The sequence below is a fragment of the Polypterus senegalus genome, chromosome 5 (assembly GCF_016835505.1).
Source record: "Polypterus senegalus isolate Bchr_013 chromosome 5, ASM1683550v1, whole genome shotgun sequence".
Classification (NCBI taxonomy): domain Eukaryota; kingdom Metazoa; phylum Chordata; class Cladistia; order Polypteriformes; family Polypteridae; genus Polypterus; species Polypterus senegalus.
The window spans coordinates 16,858,151-16,881,015 of record NC_053158.1 but is presented as its reverse complement, the minus strand read 5'-3'; the positions used below and the strand labels follow the sequence as shown (position 1 = coordinate 16,881,015).

The 22,865-nt window shown below is 36.7% G+C and overlaps 1 protein-coding gene across 1 annotated transcript in view; it reads left to right on the top strand.

The window, feature by feature from the left end:
- The window catches only part of rttn (rotatin), a 149,932-nt gene that overhangs the window by 105,488 nt on the left and 21,579 nt on the right, over positions 1 to 22,865 (top strand). The window contains exons 38-44 of the mRNA XM_039754351.1: positions 1,723 to 1,810; positions 2,078 to 2,231; positions 2,910 to 3,047; positions 3,441 to 3,643; positions 13,026 to 13,131; positions 17,352 to 17,449; positions 18,420 to 18,506. Coding sequence (XP_039610285.1) covers positions 1,723 to 1,810; positions 2,078 to 2,231; positions 2,910 to 3,047; positions 3,441 to 3,643; positions 13,026 to 13,131; positions 17,352 to 17,449; positions 18,420 to 18,506 — 874 coding nt within the window. The remainder of the gene's footprint in view (positions 1 to 1,722; positions 1,811 to 2,077; positions 2,232 to 2,909; positions 3,048 to 3,440; positions 3,644 to 13,025; positions 13,132 to 17,351; positions 17,450 to 18,419; positions 18,507 to 22,865) is intronic.

The window sequence follows — 22,865 nt, the reverse complement described above, 5'->3', positions numbered from 1 at the left end:
AAAAAAAGTTATTTTTTTGTAAATGATATAGTTATACATCGTGTGTGTGTGTGTGTGTGTGCGTGTGTGTGTGTGTGTGTGTGTATATATATATATATATATATATATATATATATATATATATATATATATATATATATATATATATATATATATATATGTCGCAGTAGGGGCAGTAGTGCTCCCTTGAACCCTCAGGTACCACGCCAAACACCTGGTAAAATTGCCACAATAATTATATTTATTATAATAATGTGCACCAAGCACCCTCCACTCCACTATATTCATCAATCACAATAACAATAAGAAATTAGTAATAATCACAATCCTCCACTCCCAGACGCATTGCCCTACTACCACCCAGCTCAGCTCAGTGTCTGGGAGTTCCCAGAGTCCTTTTATTCCTCCTGACCCGGAAGTCTTTCTGCCCAACAGTTCCACAAGTCCTTATTCCTTCCGGGTCAGGGTAAACAGTACTTTTCTTCACCCCGGAAGCCCGTCGCTCTTCCTGTGATGAACTTCCGGGTCATGGTGCCCAAATGAGTCCATTGGCCTCCCGACAGCGACTCCCAGTGGCCCCCAACGTATCCAGCAGGGCTGTATATAAAAACTACATAGTCCATGAGGCCCTGCTGGAATTCGGGGCCCGTATATGCTCTCAGGAGAGCTCCTCCTAGCGGCCAGGGGGTGAGGGCCAGAGTAAAATGCCGGCAATCCACCACAATATATAAAATTATGTGTGTGTGTGTGTGTGTGTTTGATATATACACACTGATGGAATTCTGTTGTAACAAAATTCATGTGACCGTAATATTATTTTGTTATAATGGAAATTTTGTTATAATCAATATGTGGAAAATACGTGTTCTATTGTGACTGGAGTTGCCTGCAATTCCCCATTTTTGACGGCACCAGCACAAAAACAGCTACACATGCACATGCCCTGCTGTCCTGCTTGACACATACTGTAGCTGACACCATAAGTATGGCTCACCAATCACAATCCTGGTCTGACATGAATTCTTTCCCTGAATTACATGTGTGGCAACATCAGACATGATTTAAGCCTTCAACTTGGCATGTACTCCCCATGCAGCTCTGATAGGCAAGTCTACCGGCACGCACCATACTACATTCCTGCCTTATCATCTGTGGCGAAGCGACCTTGCTGCTGTCACAAAACCAAGTTCACCAGCTGAAGAGCCTTGCAATTATCTTGGCAGAGTGAGCAGGATTGTTTGCTTTTGTGATAGGTACATTGTACACCTGCATTAATGTAGTTCAGGCCACATACTGGATGGGGATCAGAAACACACTGACAGGTCTTGACAATGAGTTGCATTACACAGGCAGACTAATGCTCTTAATAGTTTATCGGAGTCAGAAATTGAAAGAGTTGTGTTGAATCATATTAGAAAATGTAATTGTTCATGGCTTTTTTTCATCAGTTTCATGCAAGCTTAGAAAAATACTGAAATAAATCCACAGCTCTTTACAAGTGTTGTAATGTATTAGAAAACATAATTGTTAATGTTATGTTTTAAATTTGACACGAGCTTAAACACTGAGACATTTGTATAGTGTATGTCTATTGTGTAATTATATACTCGGCATATGTTTAAAAAAAAAACTGGTTTCATGTTCAAAATACAAGCATCTATAACATCTTCCTGTATGCACAATTCATTTCAACTGCATTTTTTATATTTTTTCCCCTCCCAGTTTGGTGGATGCCAGCTTCTTAGGAAAATGTCTGCAGGAACTCAGGTCTCCAATTTTTCCAGATGATAAACAAGATATTAAAGCTCAGGTTAGTTACATTAAAAAAGATAGTAGGAAACTTTACATTGATTTAAAAAAGTTAATTTCTAAAACAACTTAGAAGTTCTTTTGGATTCAAGTTGCCTCATTATATAGCTAAACTATCTTTCATTTTGATGCAAAACCAGTAGTAAACAAAATGTGTTTAGCATACTTTCAAATGGTTTTATTTTATATCTTTATGTATTTTTTTTATAAGACATCTCCCCAAGTATGATTGATTAAGTGATGTATCATCCATTTTATTTACCTTCAGGTTACAAGCCTTCTTCAGTACATATCAGCTTTTGCCTCACTTCTGCAGTCATCAGTGACCGTAAATGCTAAGATTATGTTTCTGGAAGATATACTTAAACCATTGGTAGAGAACATGTTTGCATTGTTTTCACCGCATCATATTAACAACACTGGTAATTGAAACTGTTTTTGCGTTTCAGTACATGCATAGGGGTTAATGTGAAATGTTGTTTAGGCTAAAGTGATTTTCCTTGCAATGTTCTCTTCTGTCTTTTATGGTGATACTCAATTTACATACTTTCCTAATATCTGTTTCTCGTTTTTTATATATATATATTTTAAATGTAACTTTATTGTTGTAACATTTCCCTTATTATATTGCAATTATTGTCTATTTTTGTGTAATCAAGCAAAGCAGTCTAGTGAAGCAGTGCTTTTATTGGTTATAGTCATCTCTTTTATGTCCTAAATTAATCTAAGTAGATGTGTTGACATAGATTTCAACAGAAGAAATATGCACTTGTAAGTTGTACTTAAACCTGAGGGAAGTCCGAAATCTGAGGCCAGATGAATATAGGGTGCCATTCTAACTGTTATGCAGCTGTTTTATTATGGAGGAGCTTTATTTTTAACTGAATAAAATTAAGTAGCTCTATTATGTAAAAGATATGCAGTATACTGTAACATTAATTCTCATTGAGGTACTAACATTGCACTGATGATACTTTAATCATGTTGGGGTTCAAGTGAAAAATAGATAATATATTTTGCATTGCTACTGTTTATGTATTTTTTTTTTTTTTGTCTGAAGTTTTGATGCCACTTTTCTGTATTGTATCCCTCCTATTCAGATGAAGAGCTGACATCAGCTTTGTATGATACATGGATTTCCTTGTTTATGCTTTTGACTACAGTTCTGAGAAAGTCTTGTCAGGCAGCCTTCCCCTCTGTTATGATTGCTGTTGAGAAGTACTGGACATCTTATACTGGTAATTATCTAGCTATTCTTTTATAAGTTGTGACCTCCAAATGAAGGCTTTAAAACAGGACATACTAATATAAACTCTGTACCTGCCTGTGATACATTTATTTAACACATAATTAAAGTAATACTACTCTTCCATAGCATCATTTTTTTCATGTAGAGAGTTTATAGAATGTTTTCACTATGAAAGAGACTCTCTTATATAACATTTGTTTTAAATTTCTCATTTTTTAACTGATGGAGCAGGCTTTAGAGGTTTGCTGGATCAAGATTAGTAGATATTAAATAGAGAGCTATCTACAATAATAGTGTTGAAAATAAGCATCAGAAAATGTGAAACCTAATGAAACAATCAAGAAAATAATCAACCTCTTTCTTTCTTTGTCTCTCTTTCAAGGTGCAATTTCTACATGTGTGGAACTTTCAAACGAAAATGCCTTGCTTTGTACTTCAGCACTTCAGTTTTTTTCTGTACTTTTATCTGAAGAAGCAAGACAGCAGCTTCAAGATTTGACAGAGATGAGAACTGTACAAGACAGAACTTTGACTAAACTACTGAATTCGACATCAGGGAGCAAGCTTTGTGAACTATTACTAAAGGTAAATATTTTTATATATTTGTATATATTAAGGTTCAATAATTTCTGTCAGTTTTAAAATCTTTACTTACAATGTTAAGAAGAAAGAAGAAGATAAATCCCTACAATGTAGTATTACAATATTTTTTATTGTGATATTTGTAGGATGCACTGATTGTGCTTTTTCATTTTAATATAACATAAATAACAAAGTGCATTGTTTGTAAAGTCCCTTAGATTAAGTTTTTTTTTTCTTTCTTCTGACACCATTTGTATTTGTGTAAGAGGAACAATGGCAGCCGGTAATGCATTGTGGGCATTTCTTATACAGATTCACCAAAATTTAAGGTGAACATTTGAATTCATTTTGTTTTTCATAATAATAAAGGGAAGATACGCCTTAATATGAAACACACAAACTGGATTACTTCTATACTACTGTTTCAATGAAGCTGCCAAGCTTCTTTCCAAAAAGACATTTTGCTTTTATGTGGGAACAGTCTCCCATTATGGCTTAGATCTGTTATTTCTTTCAGCCAGAAAAAAGTGACTGTTGTGTCTCTTCCTGGTGCTGGGAATCCTGAAAGGTTAATTTATATTTCCTGCAAAGACTAACTTCGATTTCTAAACTGCACAAACTAATGTAATCAAGAGGAGAAAGTGTACATTTTATGCTCTGGGTTTCTTTTGACTTGTTGTACACATACACTAAAAAAAAAAAACTTGTATAAGAAGTTTTATGGAAAAGAAATCACTGGTGAAATATCCCATCAAAATGAGCTGCATTTTGTTTTTACTTCTAACCTGTGAAAGCATGTGTTTTGTTGATGTGCAATTTGTGGCAATCATTTTAATAACAAAAAAAAACTAGATAAATATAATTATAAAATAGTGGAAAAAATGCAGTATTCTGACTGGTGACTGGTCCAAACTGAAATACCCAGCTCTGTGATGAGACAAAAATAAGGGAAAGAAGAAAATTAAGAAACTGATGAGGCCTAAGTGACCCGGTAAGAAAAGAGGTGCATCCCTCACAAATGTCTGTGTAAGACCGTGTGAACTTAGAGTTGAGAACTCTGAAGCAGATTTACTACCATTACTTTATTATGTTTGGATGACCCATTAGTCCATGTTGCAAAAATCTATTAAAGTTAAATTAAGAAATGATGACTTCCAGTAAAAGGAGAGAGAGAGAGAAACAACAAATTTCCAACAAGATACTTGTCTTTGTGGTACTCAAAAAGAATAGCCTTTTCCTGAGTAGACATGACAGATCCTGCGGAAGAACTTTAATAGTCACATTAGAAAAAAAGAAATCTGGCAATAGAAAACCAGAAAGCGGAGACTGTTGAGCTCTCCCAGTAAATTTGAGGAGTCTTGCCCGAGTCTTTCAATCACTCAAGACGACACTAGAGATCCTCAGCCAGACACATGGTGTCTCACTTTCAGGGAGTAATGTATAAATCATGAACAGACTTCTATTGGGTATATTGATGGTTTGGATTTTTAAAGAAAGCTAGAATAATTTAAAAAATGGTTTTCCATGGAATAGAGGAAGCAGAAGGGAAACCACACTGTCACAGGGATGGCAGTCGAATGACAGACAGAGCATTATATGCAGTGCCGCCACTGGTGATATCAAGCAAGAGAACTTATAAAGACGTTGAATTTGAAAGGGGGTGGTGAAATGGATGCCGAGAAACCTTAAAAAAAGATCTGAGCTGACTAATGAGGCAGATATAACAGAGAAATTGAACTAAAATGATTAAAAAAGGTGGAGCTCTGAGTCTTTAAAGGTATGAAAAACTGTTTGAATCCCCCACGAAAACCAATAGAGAAAATAGAAGGAATTTCCACTAATATACACATCTAGATAGTAAAATACTGGGGTATGTAAATGCCAGGATGAGTAAGAGTCCAGATGTTTTTTAACCATGCACCACATTTCTAGGGCATAAAAGATCAAGGGCTCCAAGTCTTTAGACACAGCCTTCAGTTTTCAAACTGTGAAGGGAAGAACTGATTTAGATCTGGGGCTTGTTATTCCAGCTTCAGCAGCAAACCAATGTGGGTGATTGAGAGATGAGGTTAGCCAATGAAAAACTTGATGCAGGATGAAGCCACAAAGAAAAAGTTCAAAATCTGGTGACGAAACCTGATCATTCTGAAATGTTCCTGATTACAGTATGGTGTTTAATGGAAGGTCCTTTCTTAATTACATACAGAGCTGAATAGCAATGATGTAGCCTTTCTTTAGTAGTTAATGGAGGGAAAAAGAGGCTATATTGAATGATAGTGTTCATCATAATTGCTAACCTAGAACTAAATGACCAAAAAAAATACCCTTCGTCTCTTTAATAAAATGAATATCATCTTTGGGAATCCACCTTACAGGGTTAAACAAAGAGGAAACCAGTCAGCAATATTTGTTTCTTTCTGTAGAGCTAGTGGCCCCGATTTTAATGCTTACTTTCTTTTGACATCTTTTATAACAAGTACATTTTTACATAGCGGTTTTGGCTTTCAAATTCTAATATTGATTGCACATTTGCTGTTGCCTTGTTTACACATAACAATACACTTGAACTTCAGAATAAAAAAGGAAAGTTCTATTAAATATACAAAATGCATTGGTTAGGCTGTTTGCGCTACACAGTATTTTTTGTTCCATTGTGTGTTTATTTTAATCGGAAACATTCCATTTTGTCACTATAGATGACATCTGTCTTTCTGTCACACCGAGCATCATGCACAGAACTCATGAAGCCACTTCAAAGAAATTATTGTTTTACAGTGAAAAACAAGTCATGTGCATTTGACATTTTAGAGGCATTTTCAAAGAAATCTATCTGCAAGAACTATCAGTTAGCTAGCAAAATGTCAAAACGGGTAAAGCAAAAAATCTTTGGGGGTTTTTTTCGTCACTGTATACTGAAGTTTAAATCCATTTATCTTAAAACTAAATTATTTATTTTTTTACACCTATATTATTGTTTCTGCATAGAGATGTAAATGGCAGACCTGGAAATACTAACTAAGTTGCACGTTTGTCAGAAATGCATATAAGAAATTTATTGTACTCTGTGTATGTGACAGTGCTAATACTACTAAAATCATTTTCATTTACAAGTGTACATATAGCTCATGATTTTAACAAAGTATACACTATAAAGACAATATCTTCAGGATACTTAGCAGTGTCAGTAACACAGTACACGATAGTTATTATATAATCTTATCTCAAAAACAATTCAAAGTCCCCAAAGAGGCAAGATGTACAGCACCTTGACATCAAACAGGGTTTAATCAGATTTGACACCTTGACACAAAACAAAATGGAAACTTACTTCCAGTGAACACATTTAAAGGATGGAAGCCTAAGGCCTGTCAAAGTTAATTCAATGTCTGACACCCACTAAATATTTGCAGTGATGCTCAGCAAGAGTGTCTGGTGATCCTCTCATTATAATGAAGGGACATTACACGCAGTGAAATGTGTGACAAACTAGCCCCTAAAATGAATGGACTGTAAATATAAGATCTAGAACTTTTTATTCCCACCTTCCACCTGAAATGAATGGAAACATAAGATGATTCACTGGTATGGTAATAATGTTGTTAGGTACCTAAAGCATTGTTAAAGAAAAGAAAGCAGATAGTATAGCTACCATCTAATAACAGATAATGTAGCTTTTCCAAATTGATAAAGTAAGATCCTATAGCTGATTTTCCCACTTTATTTATGCAATTTTCCTTTTCATATTCTTAAACCAATATCTTCTATTTCTTATGTGTATTTTTCTTAAATTTTTTTCTAGGGTTATTACACTCTTCATTGATTATTGTAGTTTTCATAACTACAATACTAACTAAATAATATGAACAATTTATTTCTAAATAAATAGTGGCACTATTCATTTTTTCCGTATACCTGAAAACATTGCATTTTATTCTACAACAACAACAACATTTATTTCTATAGTACATTTTCATACAAATGATGTAGCTCAAAGTGCTTTACATAATGAAGAAAGAAAAAAGACAAAATAAATGAGAAATTTAAACTATAGTTTTTAGTTGTCACGTAGTTCTTAATTACTGTACTAACTGTTGTTTTCACAGAGAGAAATTTGGAGTAATCTGGTACCTTAAGCCACACCCACACTTCTATTTCTTATTCTCACAATTACTGTTTAAAACTATACAATTATGCACTGTTATGAAAAAGTGTTTAACTGACAATCCTTTTTCATGATGAATTTATGATTTTTTTTCCCTCTCTCTCTGTCTTACGTAAGTGTACAGTAGACCCCCACAAAGTCATGGTTCAGAGATCGCAGCCTCAGTCATTAGGCTTTTTTTGTGGCATTACTGTACTGTAGAGAGAACAGGAAGCAACTACGGCTTGGGATGGTGAAAGTAGCCAATAAAATTTGAAACAGCAATTCCCAGCAGTCCCTGCAGTGGCTCTGATTGGTCTTCTCCTGAAAGTGCTGGGGCTGTTTAGGTCAAAGGATGTCAGCGCGGCTTTTAAACAGGGGCCGTTTTTTTTAATTTATGTTTCAAGTTCCTGTCTGTCTGCTTTCTGTTGGGTTACCTGTTCTTAGTCATTTTGTCCTGGGTCGTTTTGTGCTTCTGGATTGTCTGCCGTCTGCCTGTGTGCATGAGGACTGTAAGTGGATTCATGACCATCCTGCAAAGGAAGGAGTGCTCGTGAACCCGTCTTTACCATTTCAGGATCTACCGGTAGGACTATATGTACATTCCCATTCAACGTGCAGATCTCTGGACTATTTATTTTCATCATTACATTTCATCCGTTTGGGCGGCACGGTGGCGCAGTGGTAGCGCTGCTGCCTCGCAGTTAGGAGACCCGGGTTCGCTTCCCGGGTCCTCCCTGCGTGGAGTTTGCATGTTCTCCCGTGTCTGCGTGGGTTTCCTCCGGCGCTCGGTTTCCTCCCACAATCCAAAGACATGCAGGTTAGGTGGATTGGCGATTCTAAATTGGCCCTAGTGTGTGCTTGGTGTGTGGGTGTGTTTGTGTGTGTCCTGCGGTGGGTTGGCACCCTACCCAGGATTGGTTCCTGCCTTGTGCCCTGTGTTGGCTGGGATTGGCTCCAGCAGACCCCCGTGATCCTGTATTCGGATTCAGCGGGTTAGAAAATGGATGGATGGATGGATTTCATCCGTTGCCATTTTTCATGAACTTTTTCATGATTTACTGTGTGTGTTTTGTTTGTGCTTTGTTGTATTTAATGTGTAATCGCCATAAGGGGAACAGGGGTGGTATCGTTGTTTTCTTATTTCATTCCATTCTTTATTTGCTGTTTGATTACCGGTTTGCTTTATTTTTGTCTCTGTTTGTGAGTGCGCGCGTGTCAGGTTAAGGCTGGGTGCGTCCCTGGAATCTCCACCATAAAAATAAATAAATCACCATCTTCTCGGCGGTGTGAATCTTAGCGGCAGCCCCTTGTGAGAAGGGAGGGCTAAACGCACCCGTAGAAGACACAGACGCTCCTCAAAAACTCCCTCTGCTAAACGCACCCGTAGAAGACACAGACGCTCCTCAAAAACTCCCTCTTAAAAAACGTTGATAGATTACCTTCACATTGCTCCCTTACTTGCTGGGCTTACTTCTCACGTGATGCTACGTTTACTTAAAAGCCTAAACAGCACCTGTCCCTTTTTTCTGATTGCTTTGTTTCTCTCTTCTCCCGCAGACATTCTCTGCTCCTGTTAGGGGTTGTGCCCCCCTATGATGTTTGTCTATTCTTTAATCGATTACTAAAGAGACATGTTTGTTTGAAGTGTTTGAAGAAAGTACCTGTCTCTACAGTCTCCTGTGTTTCTGTGCAATTCTGTGACCCGAGCGTGACACCCTGCAGTACTGCAGCCTCACTGTCCCTGGGATTGAGCTGCTGCACTAGACTATCCTGCAAGCATCGGCGCTTACCTTTGTGTGCTTGTGTGCAGCCAGTTCAAGTGCAGTTGGCTCAGTGATTTATTGAGTTTCATCCATGGCATCAGTTGCACTTTGTACATATTGTTCCAGTAGTTTCTGTTTGTTTTTGTTGAGCCAAGTTGTAGATTGGTTAGACCGAGTTGCTGGGTATGTCATCCTGCACAACTTCCTACAACTTGCTATGATTATGTAAATCAGGCATGTCAAACTCACTACCATTGGTGGGCCGCTTTGACTGCCATACGTGCATCAGCGGGCCGCACTGTAACAAATACTATTATACTATTATACAAAGTTACTGTAGTTTCTTTCCAATATTGAAAACTTTAAAAAATGTAACACTTAAAGTTTAAAGAAAAGCAATTTATTTCCATACAATATCCGTACAACAGCGCACAATTAGAGTCCTTATATTATTAGCTAAGTCCTTATATTATTATATTATATTCATTGCTTATATAGGAGTCTCACAGTGTGAGATTTATTTCTTTTGTCCCAACACTTGGCATCTCTTGTTAGTAACCAGTTCATCAATATCATGCTTGAAATCTTGTGCAGCTGCATCTTTTATGAGGGATGAAAGGTGCTCGGCATTAAGTCTTGAGCGATGTGGGGTTTTGGTAGCTTTCATTAACAAACAATTGCTCACAAAGGTAAGTGCTTCCAAACATAGACAGTACTCTCAACGCCAACTTATGGATCTGTACATACGAGGGTGGCAGGTAAGCATACAAGCCTGGCACACCAACTTTGTTTTATTTTGTCATCAGAATAGAATATGACTGCAGTTCAATCAGTTCCATTTGGATATTCTCAGGCGCATTCTCAACGTTGTAAGAGTATGGTGACGTAAACAGCACAAAGTCCTGTTCGTGTGAACTGAAATCGCGAAAACGCTCACTGAATTCATTACTCAGTAATACATGTTGGAAAACAAATCCTCCAAAAATCTAATTTTACTTTACTAAGTTTACTTCAAAGTTAATATTGTAAAATAAGCCAATATGCAAAAAGCCCATTGACCTACACTAATTATACAAACTCAAAATCACAAAAATCTGTTAATAAACAACTCCCCAACTTCTCACGTCCACTTCAGATCTTCAGCTGTAGTCTGCACTAACTGTTCATTACAATACTAGCAGAAAATTACATAAAACTATAGCAAAAAAAACGTGAAAATATGTGAGCTATTACTACTCGTGATGGTCAGTTCTGCCCAGTGGCCAGTCACAGCAGCCCAGCCAGTAGTGTAGCCCAGTGGTCTGCAACCTTTTTGACACCAAGGACTGCTTTACTGGAAGCAAATTTTTCCAGAGACGGATGGGTTGTTGGAGGTTGGAGTTTATTGGTTATGGGCGGGTTTGTAGGGCAGTTTTATACACAATTTACATTACATTTCTATTATTATTAAGTTATAATTTAGTAATAGAAACTATACAGCTTACCATAATGCAGAATCAGTAAGAGCCCCGAGCTTGTTTTCCTGCAACCAGATGATCCCGCCTGGGGAGGATGGAAGACAGTGACACGCGAAGTGTGTTGCTTATGTTCAGTCTACTCCGTAATCTCGTTTTGGTTGCTGTCACTGCAGAAAACTTGCATCACAAAGATAAGATGTTGGAAATGGAAGCAGCTTCAATTGCTTCTTTCACGTTACTTTAATCTTCTCCTATTTACAAGTTATGCTAACTAGAATTTTTCTCAGCATTTCCTTGCGATAATACACTTTCAGGGTGCAAATGATGCCCAAATCCAATGGCTGAAGTACTGCCGTTCAATTGGGCAGGATGAATTCAACGTGGACATTATCTGAATGTGGAAGCATGTTGTGGTCAGCACAGTTATCCTTTTCTTCTTCTTCATATTGTAAGGTTTCTGAACTCTTTTGGGATCTGGGATCTGGGATCCACAAACGGGAACAACACGCTGAAGTGCATCCCGAAGCGCTATTGCCACGTATGAGATTGTTTGTCCGGGTCCGAAGAGAGTTTAAAAACCTCATATTTTCCGCATTAATTGGAATGTTTCTTGAACAAGCATCACTGCAATCACATAAAAAAGGCTTTTTCGGCGTCTTCAAATGTAGCAGTTCACATACGTTTGTAACCCAAGATTTTTCTTTTTTTTTTGCATATAGCAAGTATGCCTTTTCAATAGAAGGGTGACAATGAGTTAAATTCCAATGGATGTTTTTCAAATGTTGACGAGCAATAAGGAAAAGGTATCACTTAAAACCACACAAAACAAAAACAGCAAAAAAACAGTACGAAGAATGTTCGAAGAAAGAACATTTTTTACAGTGTTTCTGTTTGGGGATCGTTGTGCAAATGTCCACTACTGAGCTGTGACCACAGAACTAACTGCTCTGTGAATGATTCATTCAAGCATTTCACGGTCACTTCGTTGTAATGAAAGTATCTGCTGCTGTATGTACTTCGTAGTAATGAGATTTCTGTGGACTTGTGTCATATAGGGAAATTGTCAGAAACATAAAAATACTTTGTTGTAATACTCTCTTACTGCGGTCTCTCCTCTCTCTGTGCCGCTGCAAAGCCCCGCCCGCCTAGCGTTCTAAAAAATGTCCTCAGTGAAGGGGGCAGCCTTTTTGCTGTAGCCCTTCACTGAGTGAGTCTCCGTTGCTGGCAGTTCTCTCACGGTTCAGTAGTGGGCCGAGACCGCAGCCTAGCACTTCAGTTGCGACTTCAGCAGATGATATTTCTTGTACCGTAATGCCATGGGAAAACGTGCTTTTGTCAGAAGGCAGAAGTAAGAAAAGTCAATAAGTAACGCCGAAGATGCAGAATGATTCAATCACAAATTATAGTAATCATTTTGTACAAGTTTAGTGCTAACTAGGATCTGTCATGCGGGCCGCACAGATTTCTGTTGCGGGTCGCAAGTTTGACATGCCTGATGTAAATGAATTGACAACTGAAAACTGCAGGAAAAGCCGTACAATGTGACATTGTTAACAGAGTAACATTGCATTTGCTGAAAACAGGTTGTGGCAGGACTTTAAAATTTCTGTTTCTCTACATTCCCCAGCTGTTGATAGTTAAATCAGTATTTTGCTAGGATATATGGTGAAATATTTCTTCTTACTGTTTTGTAAAGTAAAAGATATACAGATACTACAGGTAGTTCACCAACATACTGGCCTAGCAGAATGAATACTTCAAAAATATTTCTGTATTGTTTGTAATGTATTTTGTTGGCCATTTTCTGTCACTCATAAATAAAATTCTAAAAGTTAAGACATAAAATTGTTGTAATATTTGGCTCCAGTTCAGCTGACTTGGTAAAGAATACTTTATAACTTTAAATTCTTATGAAATAAAAAAAAATCAGTCAAATACCTATGTTTTATTTGAATAAGTTGAGCATGCAGCTGTTTTTTGCAGTTTATATGTCAGTGTTTTTTTTGTTTTTTGGCTTATAGATCTTTGACGGGAGATCATCAAATGATGTTCTAAAGAAGGTAATAGCAAATGCTGTTATGTCATTGTTGGCAGTTAGTCCAGCAGCACAGAAGCATGCATTGCAAGGTAAGGCGTTTTCTATTTTTTTTTTAAATCCTTGAAAGGTGCCATGAAATTAAAGCAATTTTAAAGCTTCATTTTATCTTTAAGCCTTCATTCAGGTTTATAATCCATTACTTTCCTTGTTTTTTAAATACTCCTTGTGGAAACCGGCCTGGACACTGACAGGCGAACACCGTAGGTTTGACCAGTAACACACGTTTATTCATATTATTTACAGTGAAACAGCACACAATCCAGTACTTCCATAGTCTCACCCCCAAAGTCCAGGCCACTCAATAATGCCTCTCTTCAGGTCCGCCTCCACTCCTCACCTCCCGAGCTCTGTCTTTCATCCTCCCAACTGCAGCCATCGAATGGAGGGAGGCGGCCCCTTTTAAACCCACCCGGATGTGCTCCAGCTGCCTCCAGTGAGCTACTGCCGGCACTCTCTGATGTGGCAGAAGTGCTGGCTGTGCACCCAGAAGCACTTAGGATGTCCCTGGTCTTCTTCTCCCCAGCACTTCCAGGTGTGGCGGAAGTGCTGAGGGCCAGGGCTCCTCAGGCATTTGGGTGCCCCCTGGCACTGTTCACGGGCCCCTGTAGGGTTGAGCTTCCATGCTCCTTTCCTGTGGTCCCCATAGGCACCAGGGCGGTTGCTCCCTCGTGGTCTGGAGGAGGTGTAACCCCTCCTCTGGTCCTTCCGGGAGTCCCAGCTGGGTACCACCCCCAGCAGCTTGCCACACCCTATACACTGAAGCCTTTATAGTGGTCACTTTGTTTTGTGACACTAAAAAGTATTTACTCTAATTTCCACAAGTTTTTGGAACTATACTTTTTTCATTTTTTGTAAACATTTAATTCACACTAATGGCTATCTTTATTAAGCCAAATGTGCCAACAGTAATATGCTCAAAAACTCAATGAGGTACACGTTTATTCTTATCCAAGGGCTCGTTTCCAAGTCATTTTCTCTTCACTTCTCTCTCATTTGACTTGACCCAGGCAGGGTTGTGGTGGTGTCACACACTCTGTCAAAAAGATAGTATCTAATCCCCAGCAGCTACTTCCAGGAATTCCTAGATGCTCATTGTGCGTCTGTATTGTAGATTCCATTGACGTATCAAGCAGTGTAAGCATTACATGCCTGTGCAGGATCTATAGGATTTCTTCTGTTTATACTTGCAGTCTCATTTCTTCAGTTCTTAGTTTCAGCTCAATGATATAATTCAGGATCAGGGTATACTTTGACTTGTCAATTAAATGTTTTGTCCCTGGACTTTTGATGTTTGGGAGCCCCTTGAACCCAACACCGTCAATAAAGAACTGGATGAGCGTGGCAGATGAGGACTAACACACCACAAAGCAAGGGGATGGTGTAAAGCTACTCAGTGCTTTTAATTAAAATAAATCAAAATAATGGTGTCCAAAAGTGCACTGCAGAAAGTTCAATAAATAAATAATCCATTAAAACAATGGGAATCTGTGAGATAAATTAGACTTACAAGAATACTAAAACCAACGCCATAACCAGTGGGTCATTGTTTCTTCCTGACTTGGAAGAGCCCAAAACAACTCCCTCTTCATCTCCCCAGCTCACTCATAACTCACTCAGTTGGTGGAGACAGCCCGCTCAAGGACGGTTGTCCTCCCATCTTCCTTCATGCTCTTGCAGTAGTTCCTCAGATCTCTGGGGAGGAAGTCACCTCGATCGCACCCGCTCCTCAAGGAATAGTCAGCGGGCGCAATCCACCCCTAGAGCACCAAGCCTTTGCTCCTACGTGGGGCAAACAATCTCAAAGCATTTCCACACACTGGCTGGCTGGCTTGACATTCCTCTCCATCGACTGCTGTTCTCATGGCTCTTCTTCTCTTCATTCTGTCTGTCTCTTTTCTGTTCTCCCCACCCCCTCACACTCACACTTCCTTTTTAAAATTGGAGACATGGCACAGCTATAGAAATCAGCAGCTCCTGGTGTCAATTAGGGTTACAGGCGATCCTACATCTATGTACTAAGTGCAGTGCCATCTTCTCCCACATTGCAAACAGAAACCACTCTCTCCCCGCTACCATGCCCCCACCTGAAGTCGTAAGTCTGGCAATTATTTATTTAACACTAGAATTACCAGAGCCTACGAAAAAAACCTGTATATCCGTCCCACCTTAAAACGTTTCGCACCTCTCCGTCAGTGTCTTTTGTCCTTTAAATGTGTTGACAAGCAGCAAACAGCAAGCAGCCTGCTATCACATCCCCCACCCCACACAGTTTTCTCAGCTTAAGTCTGTTTACCTGCGTGTCAGTTGCTTAGAGTTTTATAGAGTGAGAAGTCAAGCAAAATGACACCTTTTATAAATACTATATTGTTATAGTATAGACAAAAGACGCTGACGGAGAGGTGCAAAGCGTTTTAAGATGGGATGGATCTACGAGTTTTTTCGTAGGCTCTGGTAATTCTAGTGTTAAGACGCCAGTCAGCCGCGGACTTCACTTTACCGCAGGACTTAATTTCATCTTTACCACTCAAAATTGCTTACTATTACACAGAATTATTTAGTCATTTTTAATAGTCACTGCCACGCAAACCCGTTAACAAGTTCTCAAAGGACTTAATCGTCTCAATTTATGACCACTACCCTGCCTTAATATCTGCAGCCTATACGGACTTGTTTTTGTGTGATGAGCTCCCCTCCCCATTACCCTTTGCTTCCAATGTTTGTACTAACTTTGTACCCACTGATAGGCAAGTGTGTCCTTAATTTTCTACTTCTTTTAGTTTGGTATCTAACCTTTCAAATTGTACCTTTATCAATAGCCTTCTGAAAATCAATCTAAATCATATCATATGTAACTCTTTTATCGCGTTGTTTTTCTTGTTTCCTCATAGAATTTCAGCATATTAATGAAACATGACCCTCCTCATCTGAACCCATAATGATGATGATGATATCTTTTAATAAATACTCCTGTTCTAGACATGTGCTGCTGATTTTTTAGTAATTACTTCCATTAAATTATCTGTGGTGCATGTTAAAATTAGGAGGCTACATATTAAATTTTGAATGGTAACCAAACCGGTTCAGCTCATTATGACCACTGAGCTCTCTTCTTGCCCCCATAGCTTTTTAAGTGCAATTGATGGCATGGTCAGTATCTCTGTATTGAGCTTTTGTGTTTAGACGATAATATGATGATATGCACTTGCTTTGCCCATGTGGAAAGAAGGATTCAGCCCCATTTTCAGAAACTGTCTTGCTTGGCAAGCATCTTGTAGGCTTTAAAGAACAATATGATAGGTCAGTTGACAGGTTGTATGATAGTTTTTACTACACATACATAAATTAGCATTTTCCACAATCTATAGAGATGTTGCAGCTTACATGAACCACTGATTAATGGCTTAGACTACGGGACCAAATATCTAATTTAACTGTGTGATTTGTAGCTGATATTCACTTTTGTCTACATGTTAGCTTTGTTCTTTATCAATCAGTTGGTCCTTTTCTTGTGTTTTTCAAATCATTTCAAACATCTCATTATTTCTTCTAGTTTTAATGCAAATCGGCACTATGGGTTGCAACTTTTCTTTTGTTACCCTGTGTGTCGAGTTTATTTTTATATTTTGTTATTGTAAAAACATAAGAAAATAATCATTAAAAGCTATGTAAAATTTAGGTATATTTATTATATAGATACATACTGTATACCTGTATTTAATTATAATAAGTGTTTTCAATACATTCTGCAGCGTTCAAGTTCATTTACCACATATAGAGATTGTAGTGATCTTGCATATGCAGTATCAAAAAAACATTGCTTTAATTATAAATGACATGGGGTATTAGAAACAGTTTCACACCTTTTTATTTTGTTCTCACTTTTAATTACAAGTAAAATTAATCAGGGTTTTTTATTTTAGCACCAATATCCAAAGGTTTATGGCATTTATGATCATTTAGATTATCTGCTTTTACTTCCATTATTGATATGTTGACAATTTCAGTAAGTAATTTCAGGCACTTTGTAGTTTGATATGTTACTTTCCTTTCCTGCATACAGTGCACTCATAATAACGGCATTTCTTACATAACAGTTTTTTTATTAGAATACTCATTGTATAGTTTTTTCTGCCTTTTTGATTTGTTATTTTCTCGAACGTGTTTTTGCTATATGACAGCATATATTAAAATACTTTGAGATAGCATATTTCCAACTTATTAAAGTTTTATGTATTTTGATCACTTTTAGCTGGCCTTATTGACAGCTGTGTTGAGCAGATTAAGCAATGTCATGCGCATCTTACTCTGGATTTGCTGACACTTGAAAGAACAACACAAAAGAAAAAGGTAAAAGCGTCTATTGTTAAAGTATATGTTAGTATTTTGTAGCATACTAATCCACCTTTTCCTCTTCTTCAAAATGAAGTGAATGCCACATTGAACTGAAGGGGGCCCTAGATTTAGGAGATTAATGCAGAAAAGTCATCATAAATATTCATGAGACAAAAACTCCATTCTTGTTTCAGTCTCTTGTGCTCAGTTCCTTCTGGTCCACTTAGAAAGGGTGTAAACCTCTCAGTTTTCTTTTCTTACACAAATAATCTAAAATAAATCTTCTTTCTGAACTACAATTTTTAATGAAGGTAGTGTTAACAATGTACAGACTTGCAAAAGTATAAGTAGTTTATTATAAATAAAATATATATTTCAAAGAGTCTCAGCTCAAAATGTGAAAATGTACATGTGCGTCACAGTCTTTTAGAAATAAATACTAAACATTTCCCATAATTTTTAATTAGTTTACACGCTTGCTTTGAGAAATGATTTTCCATTTTCTGTACAATGCTGCTTCAAATGATTTACATTTGTTGTTTGCTTTGTAAGATCAGTTTAATCTATTTCTTTTGATTTAAAATCTAGACTTTCATTTGTGGATTTTCAGAACGTGCAAAATCCTACTCTTTATATATTATGTGATGGATTTGCTGGAATCTTTAGAATAGTTGTCATGAGTAGATAGATAGATAGATACTTTAAGACTATACTATCAGTTATATTCCCATTGTAAAGTGGAAACTCGGTGGCACTTGGCCCTAGTGATTAACTAACTTATCAGTTATTTTAGTATTTCATTATATATGCTTCTTTCACTAAGCTAATTAACTTAGCAATTTATTTACTTCTGAACATAAGCAAATTTTTTATTTTACTTTGTCAGTTTTGCCAAAGCATAGAAAGTATATCCAAATAATTTATATTTCTGAACATGAAATTACAAAATCAATTATACACAGTGTAATGTTTGTGTCTTATATAGTTTAAGCAGGAGGATAATCTTATACGAGAATTAAAGCTATGTATTCACATCCTGAGGAACTGTCTCTATCAAAATGATGAATGTAAAGTAAGTATCTTGTTTTTATTATTTGGTTATTGTAACTATCTATATTATTATTAGATCTGTATATTACTATAAACGTTTACAGTATATCCTTTTACCTTTATGCTCACTATTAAAAAAACTACTGCCTTTAGTTGAACTGTAAATATGGTCTGTTTTCTTTAAGAGATGTTTAAATACTGTGCAAACATGTATAGCTTATAGATTTATGAAACATTTTATTGTTTTATAATAAACTTAATGGCAATCATAAAAGGATACTAGCCATATTTTTGTTTGTAATTTTATTTGCACACACAGCTCTTCAGTTTGTTACAGATGCTCAAGGATTCCCACAGCTTTAGCAGTATTACTACCCAAATTCTGTGCAAACCACCATTAATTGCTTCTTCCATTAATATATATTGTGAGAAGTCAAACAAAATGACATCTTTTATTGGCTAACTAAAACGTTAGTTAGCCAATAAAAGATGTCATTTTGCTTGACTTCTCACTACATTAATAATGGCTAACATGGTACAACACCCTAGTTCTATACGTATAATATATATAATATGTGTGTGTGTGGTTTAATTTTTTTTTCCTCCTTTGTCCCTCTTGCTTGCTAAACTAAGATTAATATATGCATGAATATCACTTAAGGATGATTGTTTATTGAAAGAATTTTAACTGAAAATTAAACTTTATGCTGTATCTTTATTTTTGAATGCTGAATGCATAAAAGATTGCTATAAAGAATATACTTTATGCTGATGAGTGAAACATTAACAAGGGCACAGCTTTCAGGTTGTTTTCCACATCACAAACCTGCCACACATAAACATCTCCCAGTTTATCTCTTTAGATTTTACCTTCTAAGCTTAAAATTTTCCTTCTTAAAATTAAACTTAATTGTTCTAGCTTTTGAATGTGCACTTTGCCAAAACACTGTGAAATGTGTTATTTTATGGTCGCTATATCCTACTGTTTTAATTGCATGTTCCACCTGAATGTTATCCTGATTACAACAACAGCAACAACAACATTTATTTATATAGCACATTTTCATACAAAAAGTAGCTCAAAGTGCTTTACATAATGAAGAATAGAAAAATAAAATAAGTCAACATTAATTAACATAGAATAAGAGTAAGGTCCAATGGCCAGGGTGGACAGAAAAAACAAACAAAAAAAACTCCAGACGGCTGGAGAAAAAAAAAAAAATCTGTAGGGATTCCAGACCATTAGACTGCCCTGTCCCCTCTGGGCAATGTACCTAACATAAATTAAACAGTCCTCTTTGGATTTAGGGTTATTATTGTTAGTGATTATTATAAAATACTAAATTTCGACAGACTTCTCCTGTTGTTGTTGTTTTTTAACATCCTTTGTTAAAAGAGTCACTGATTACATTTATGAAATTCTCTTGTACTTAGCTATTTGTAAGGTTTTTCCAATTAATATCTGGGCTATTTTAGCCCCATAATTGCTATAGTATGCTAATCTTATTTTCTATAATTATTCAGAAGGTCCATATTGAATCTACACTTCTCTTATCAGTAAATCCAACTATTCTGTCAAAGGAATGATTCATTCTTAATTTAAAGTAGACATGCAGCCAAATTCTCCTTTACATAAACGTCAGTGTCCTTTAAATTTATAAAATTGCCCTGTCCTAAAATTTCCACCCCAACTTCTTGACTAACCTACTCATACACCTCCCAAATACATTGGTGCCCTTCTGTTTCAATGCAGTTGCAGTTGTTGTGGTTGTACAGTTTCATTCATTTCCAGAAGGCACCCCAATATCCTATTGAAAGTATGCCCCCTAGCCTACATGAAGATTTGAGCTATGAGCTATGCAGTTAACCTAACCATCATTCCTTGATTTGATGTGTGGAATAGGCAGAGTTGTGTGCTGAGTATTACAATATTAAGGACTACACAACAATTTTTTTAGAATGTAGAGGTCATTAATATTCATCAGTTTCAGAAATTCTTTATTTGTAATTTTAAATTATCAAGTACAGTATTTTGCAATATAGTACACCAATGCTGGTAGCGTAATAGTAGCACCGCTGCCTTTCAGTAAGGAGATTTTGGGTTCACGTTCTGGATCCTGCAAGTGTGGAGTTTACAAAGGGTTTTGTGTAGTCTGTAAAGTGCTATATAAATGTAAAGAATTATTATCATACTTGATGATCTGTCGAGTTAAAATTTTAAGCATTGTTTTTTTTTCACCAAATAAACAAAATATGTAACAATAGGACTCTCAGCATCTATATATCTTAGCAGTACCTCAAACTTGATCCAGTCACAAAATATGTTTGTTTACAAAAAAGGCATTGCTAATAACACGTGGTGATTTTAAACGAACTTGTAGTCCCACATTGTGCACTAGATGATGTATTTATGTGTGTTAGTCACTGTTATCACTTATTATGGGTTTATGAACTTTGATAGCATTGATACCTCTATTTTATTCTGTTAAATGCTCTTTGTGATGTGCCTTGGACATATATGACCAAAATGCAGTATTTATTTTATTTCCAAAGTTAAAGAAATGTTATTGCTAATACTATGCAGTTTTTTGGATTTTACATACTTTAAGATGTGCCTGGGTCAAATGTGAGGAAAATATTTATTTCAAAAGGAATACAAAAGTTATTGCTAATACTGAGCACTATTTTGTTTTTATTCACTTTGAGTTGTGCCTGGGTCAGATATAACCAAAATATATATATATTTTTATTTATAAGTGGAAAATGACTTTATAGCTACTTCCCCAGATTCTGATCAGTTTTTCAAATTTAAAAAGAAAACAATGAATAAATACTACTTGTTTCTCAATACATTCTTTTGTTTCGGCCTGCTGCTTATTTACCACTGAAATGTCTGGCCCAGCTAAATTTCTTGTTTTGGAAATCGGGCCCAACTGAATTTGTAATTGTATAGTTCTGACTAATGTCATTTATTCCAACATGGACAGTGACCACTTAGATTGACCCCTGCTCTGATCAGGAGTGCATGCACTAATCCAGGAAGGTATCCCACCTCTGTACCAGGAAGACCATACACTGTAAAACACTCTCCATCCCTAGAGCAAACCTGAGTCTTAATCCCCCTAAAAACTGGGTTCCTCACTGACACAATTTCTGTACCATTGGGGCTGCTCATATCTGCCTGCCACCTCAGAATTATCACTATCTATAGTCACCATCTCATTCTGTGAGATCCTGAAAGCAGTTGAACAACTCGAACTTTCAGGTTTATGCAACAGACATTGTGTGCCTCTTACCTTTCCCTTATATCTAACCATTACCTAGCTACCTCTGTTTCTCTGATGTGGGGCCTCCTCTGCACCACTTTAGAGGGTGCACACTGTGTCTTCAAAGGAGACCATTGGCAAGATGTGTCAATTGTCTACCACAACACAGATAGCTAACTCTTCCTTGAATTCAGAGACTCTGAGCTTGATGTGTTGGGTTTTACTTTGTTGACTGACACCTTTATCCACAGTGACTTACAAAATTTCAGATCTGCTGAATTCAGTCCTGTGTCTCTCCGGTACAGTGTTACAACAGCCTTCTTCCTCACCTGCAAAGCATGGCTGAGAAATGAAACCCTTGTAAAGGGGAGAGTACTTTACTGCCCCTTAATGGCAAACAATAACAGTTTTATGAGCAAATGCCACGATTTAATTAGGAATGACATGTGCTATAGTCATCAGCGAAGCACTTAGTCAAAAAAAAAAATATCAGCAGTCTCACGCACATTACTCCCTTGGCTGTATGGATTCTCCTACTTTATCCCCAAAATGTACTGTTCAGGCTAATTTATGATTCCAAATTGCCTCTATTATGTATTGATGCCTCGTCTAGGGTTGGTCCCTACCATATGCCTAATCTTGTTGGGATATGCGCCAATACTCTGCTGCTCTAAATTGGATTAATTAAGTTTTAGAATGATGTTTTATAATTCTGTACATATCTTAAGGTTTTTTTTTTTTTAGTTCACAGAGATGTGCATCGTTTGGTTTTCTGTAAACTGTTAATCTTCTGGAACAGTTTATTCCAATATATGGCATAACAACAGCCTGTGCTGACAAGAATCAGCCCTAAAGAGGTCACCAGTACATCTCATATAAATTATAACAGCTTGTTAAAAACACCGACATTTGTTAGCTAACAGCTGCTAAGTCATCTCATTCATGATGACAAGGTTTTTAATACATTGCACAAGACACTGTTTAAAACTAAGCTCCTCTACTACACATTTGCTCTTTCAAAAATATAGTCAAAATTCTTTAATATATATAATATATACTATCAGAATAGAGTTAAAACTATTAGAATATAGTTGTATTGGGAAGAAAATAAAATA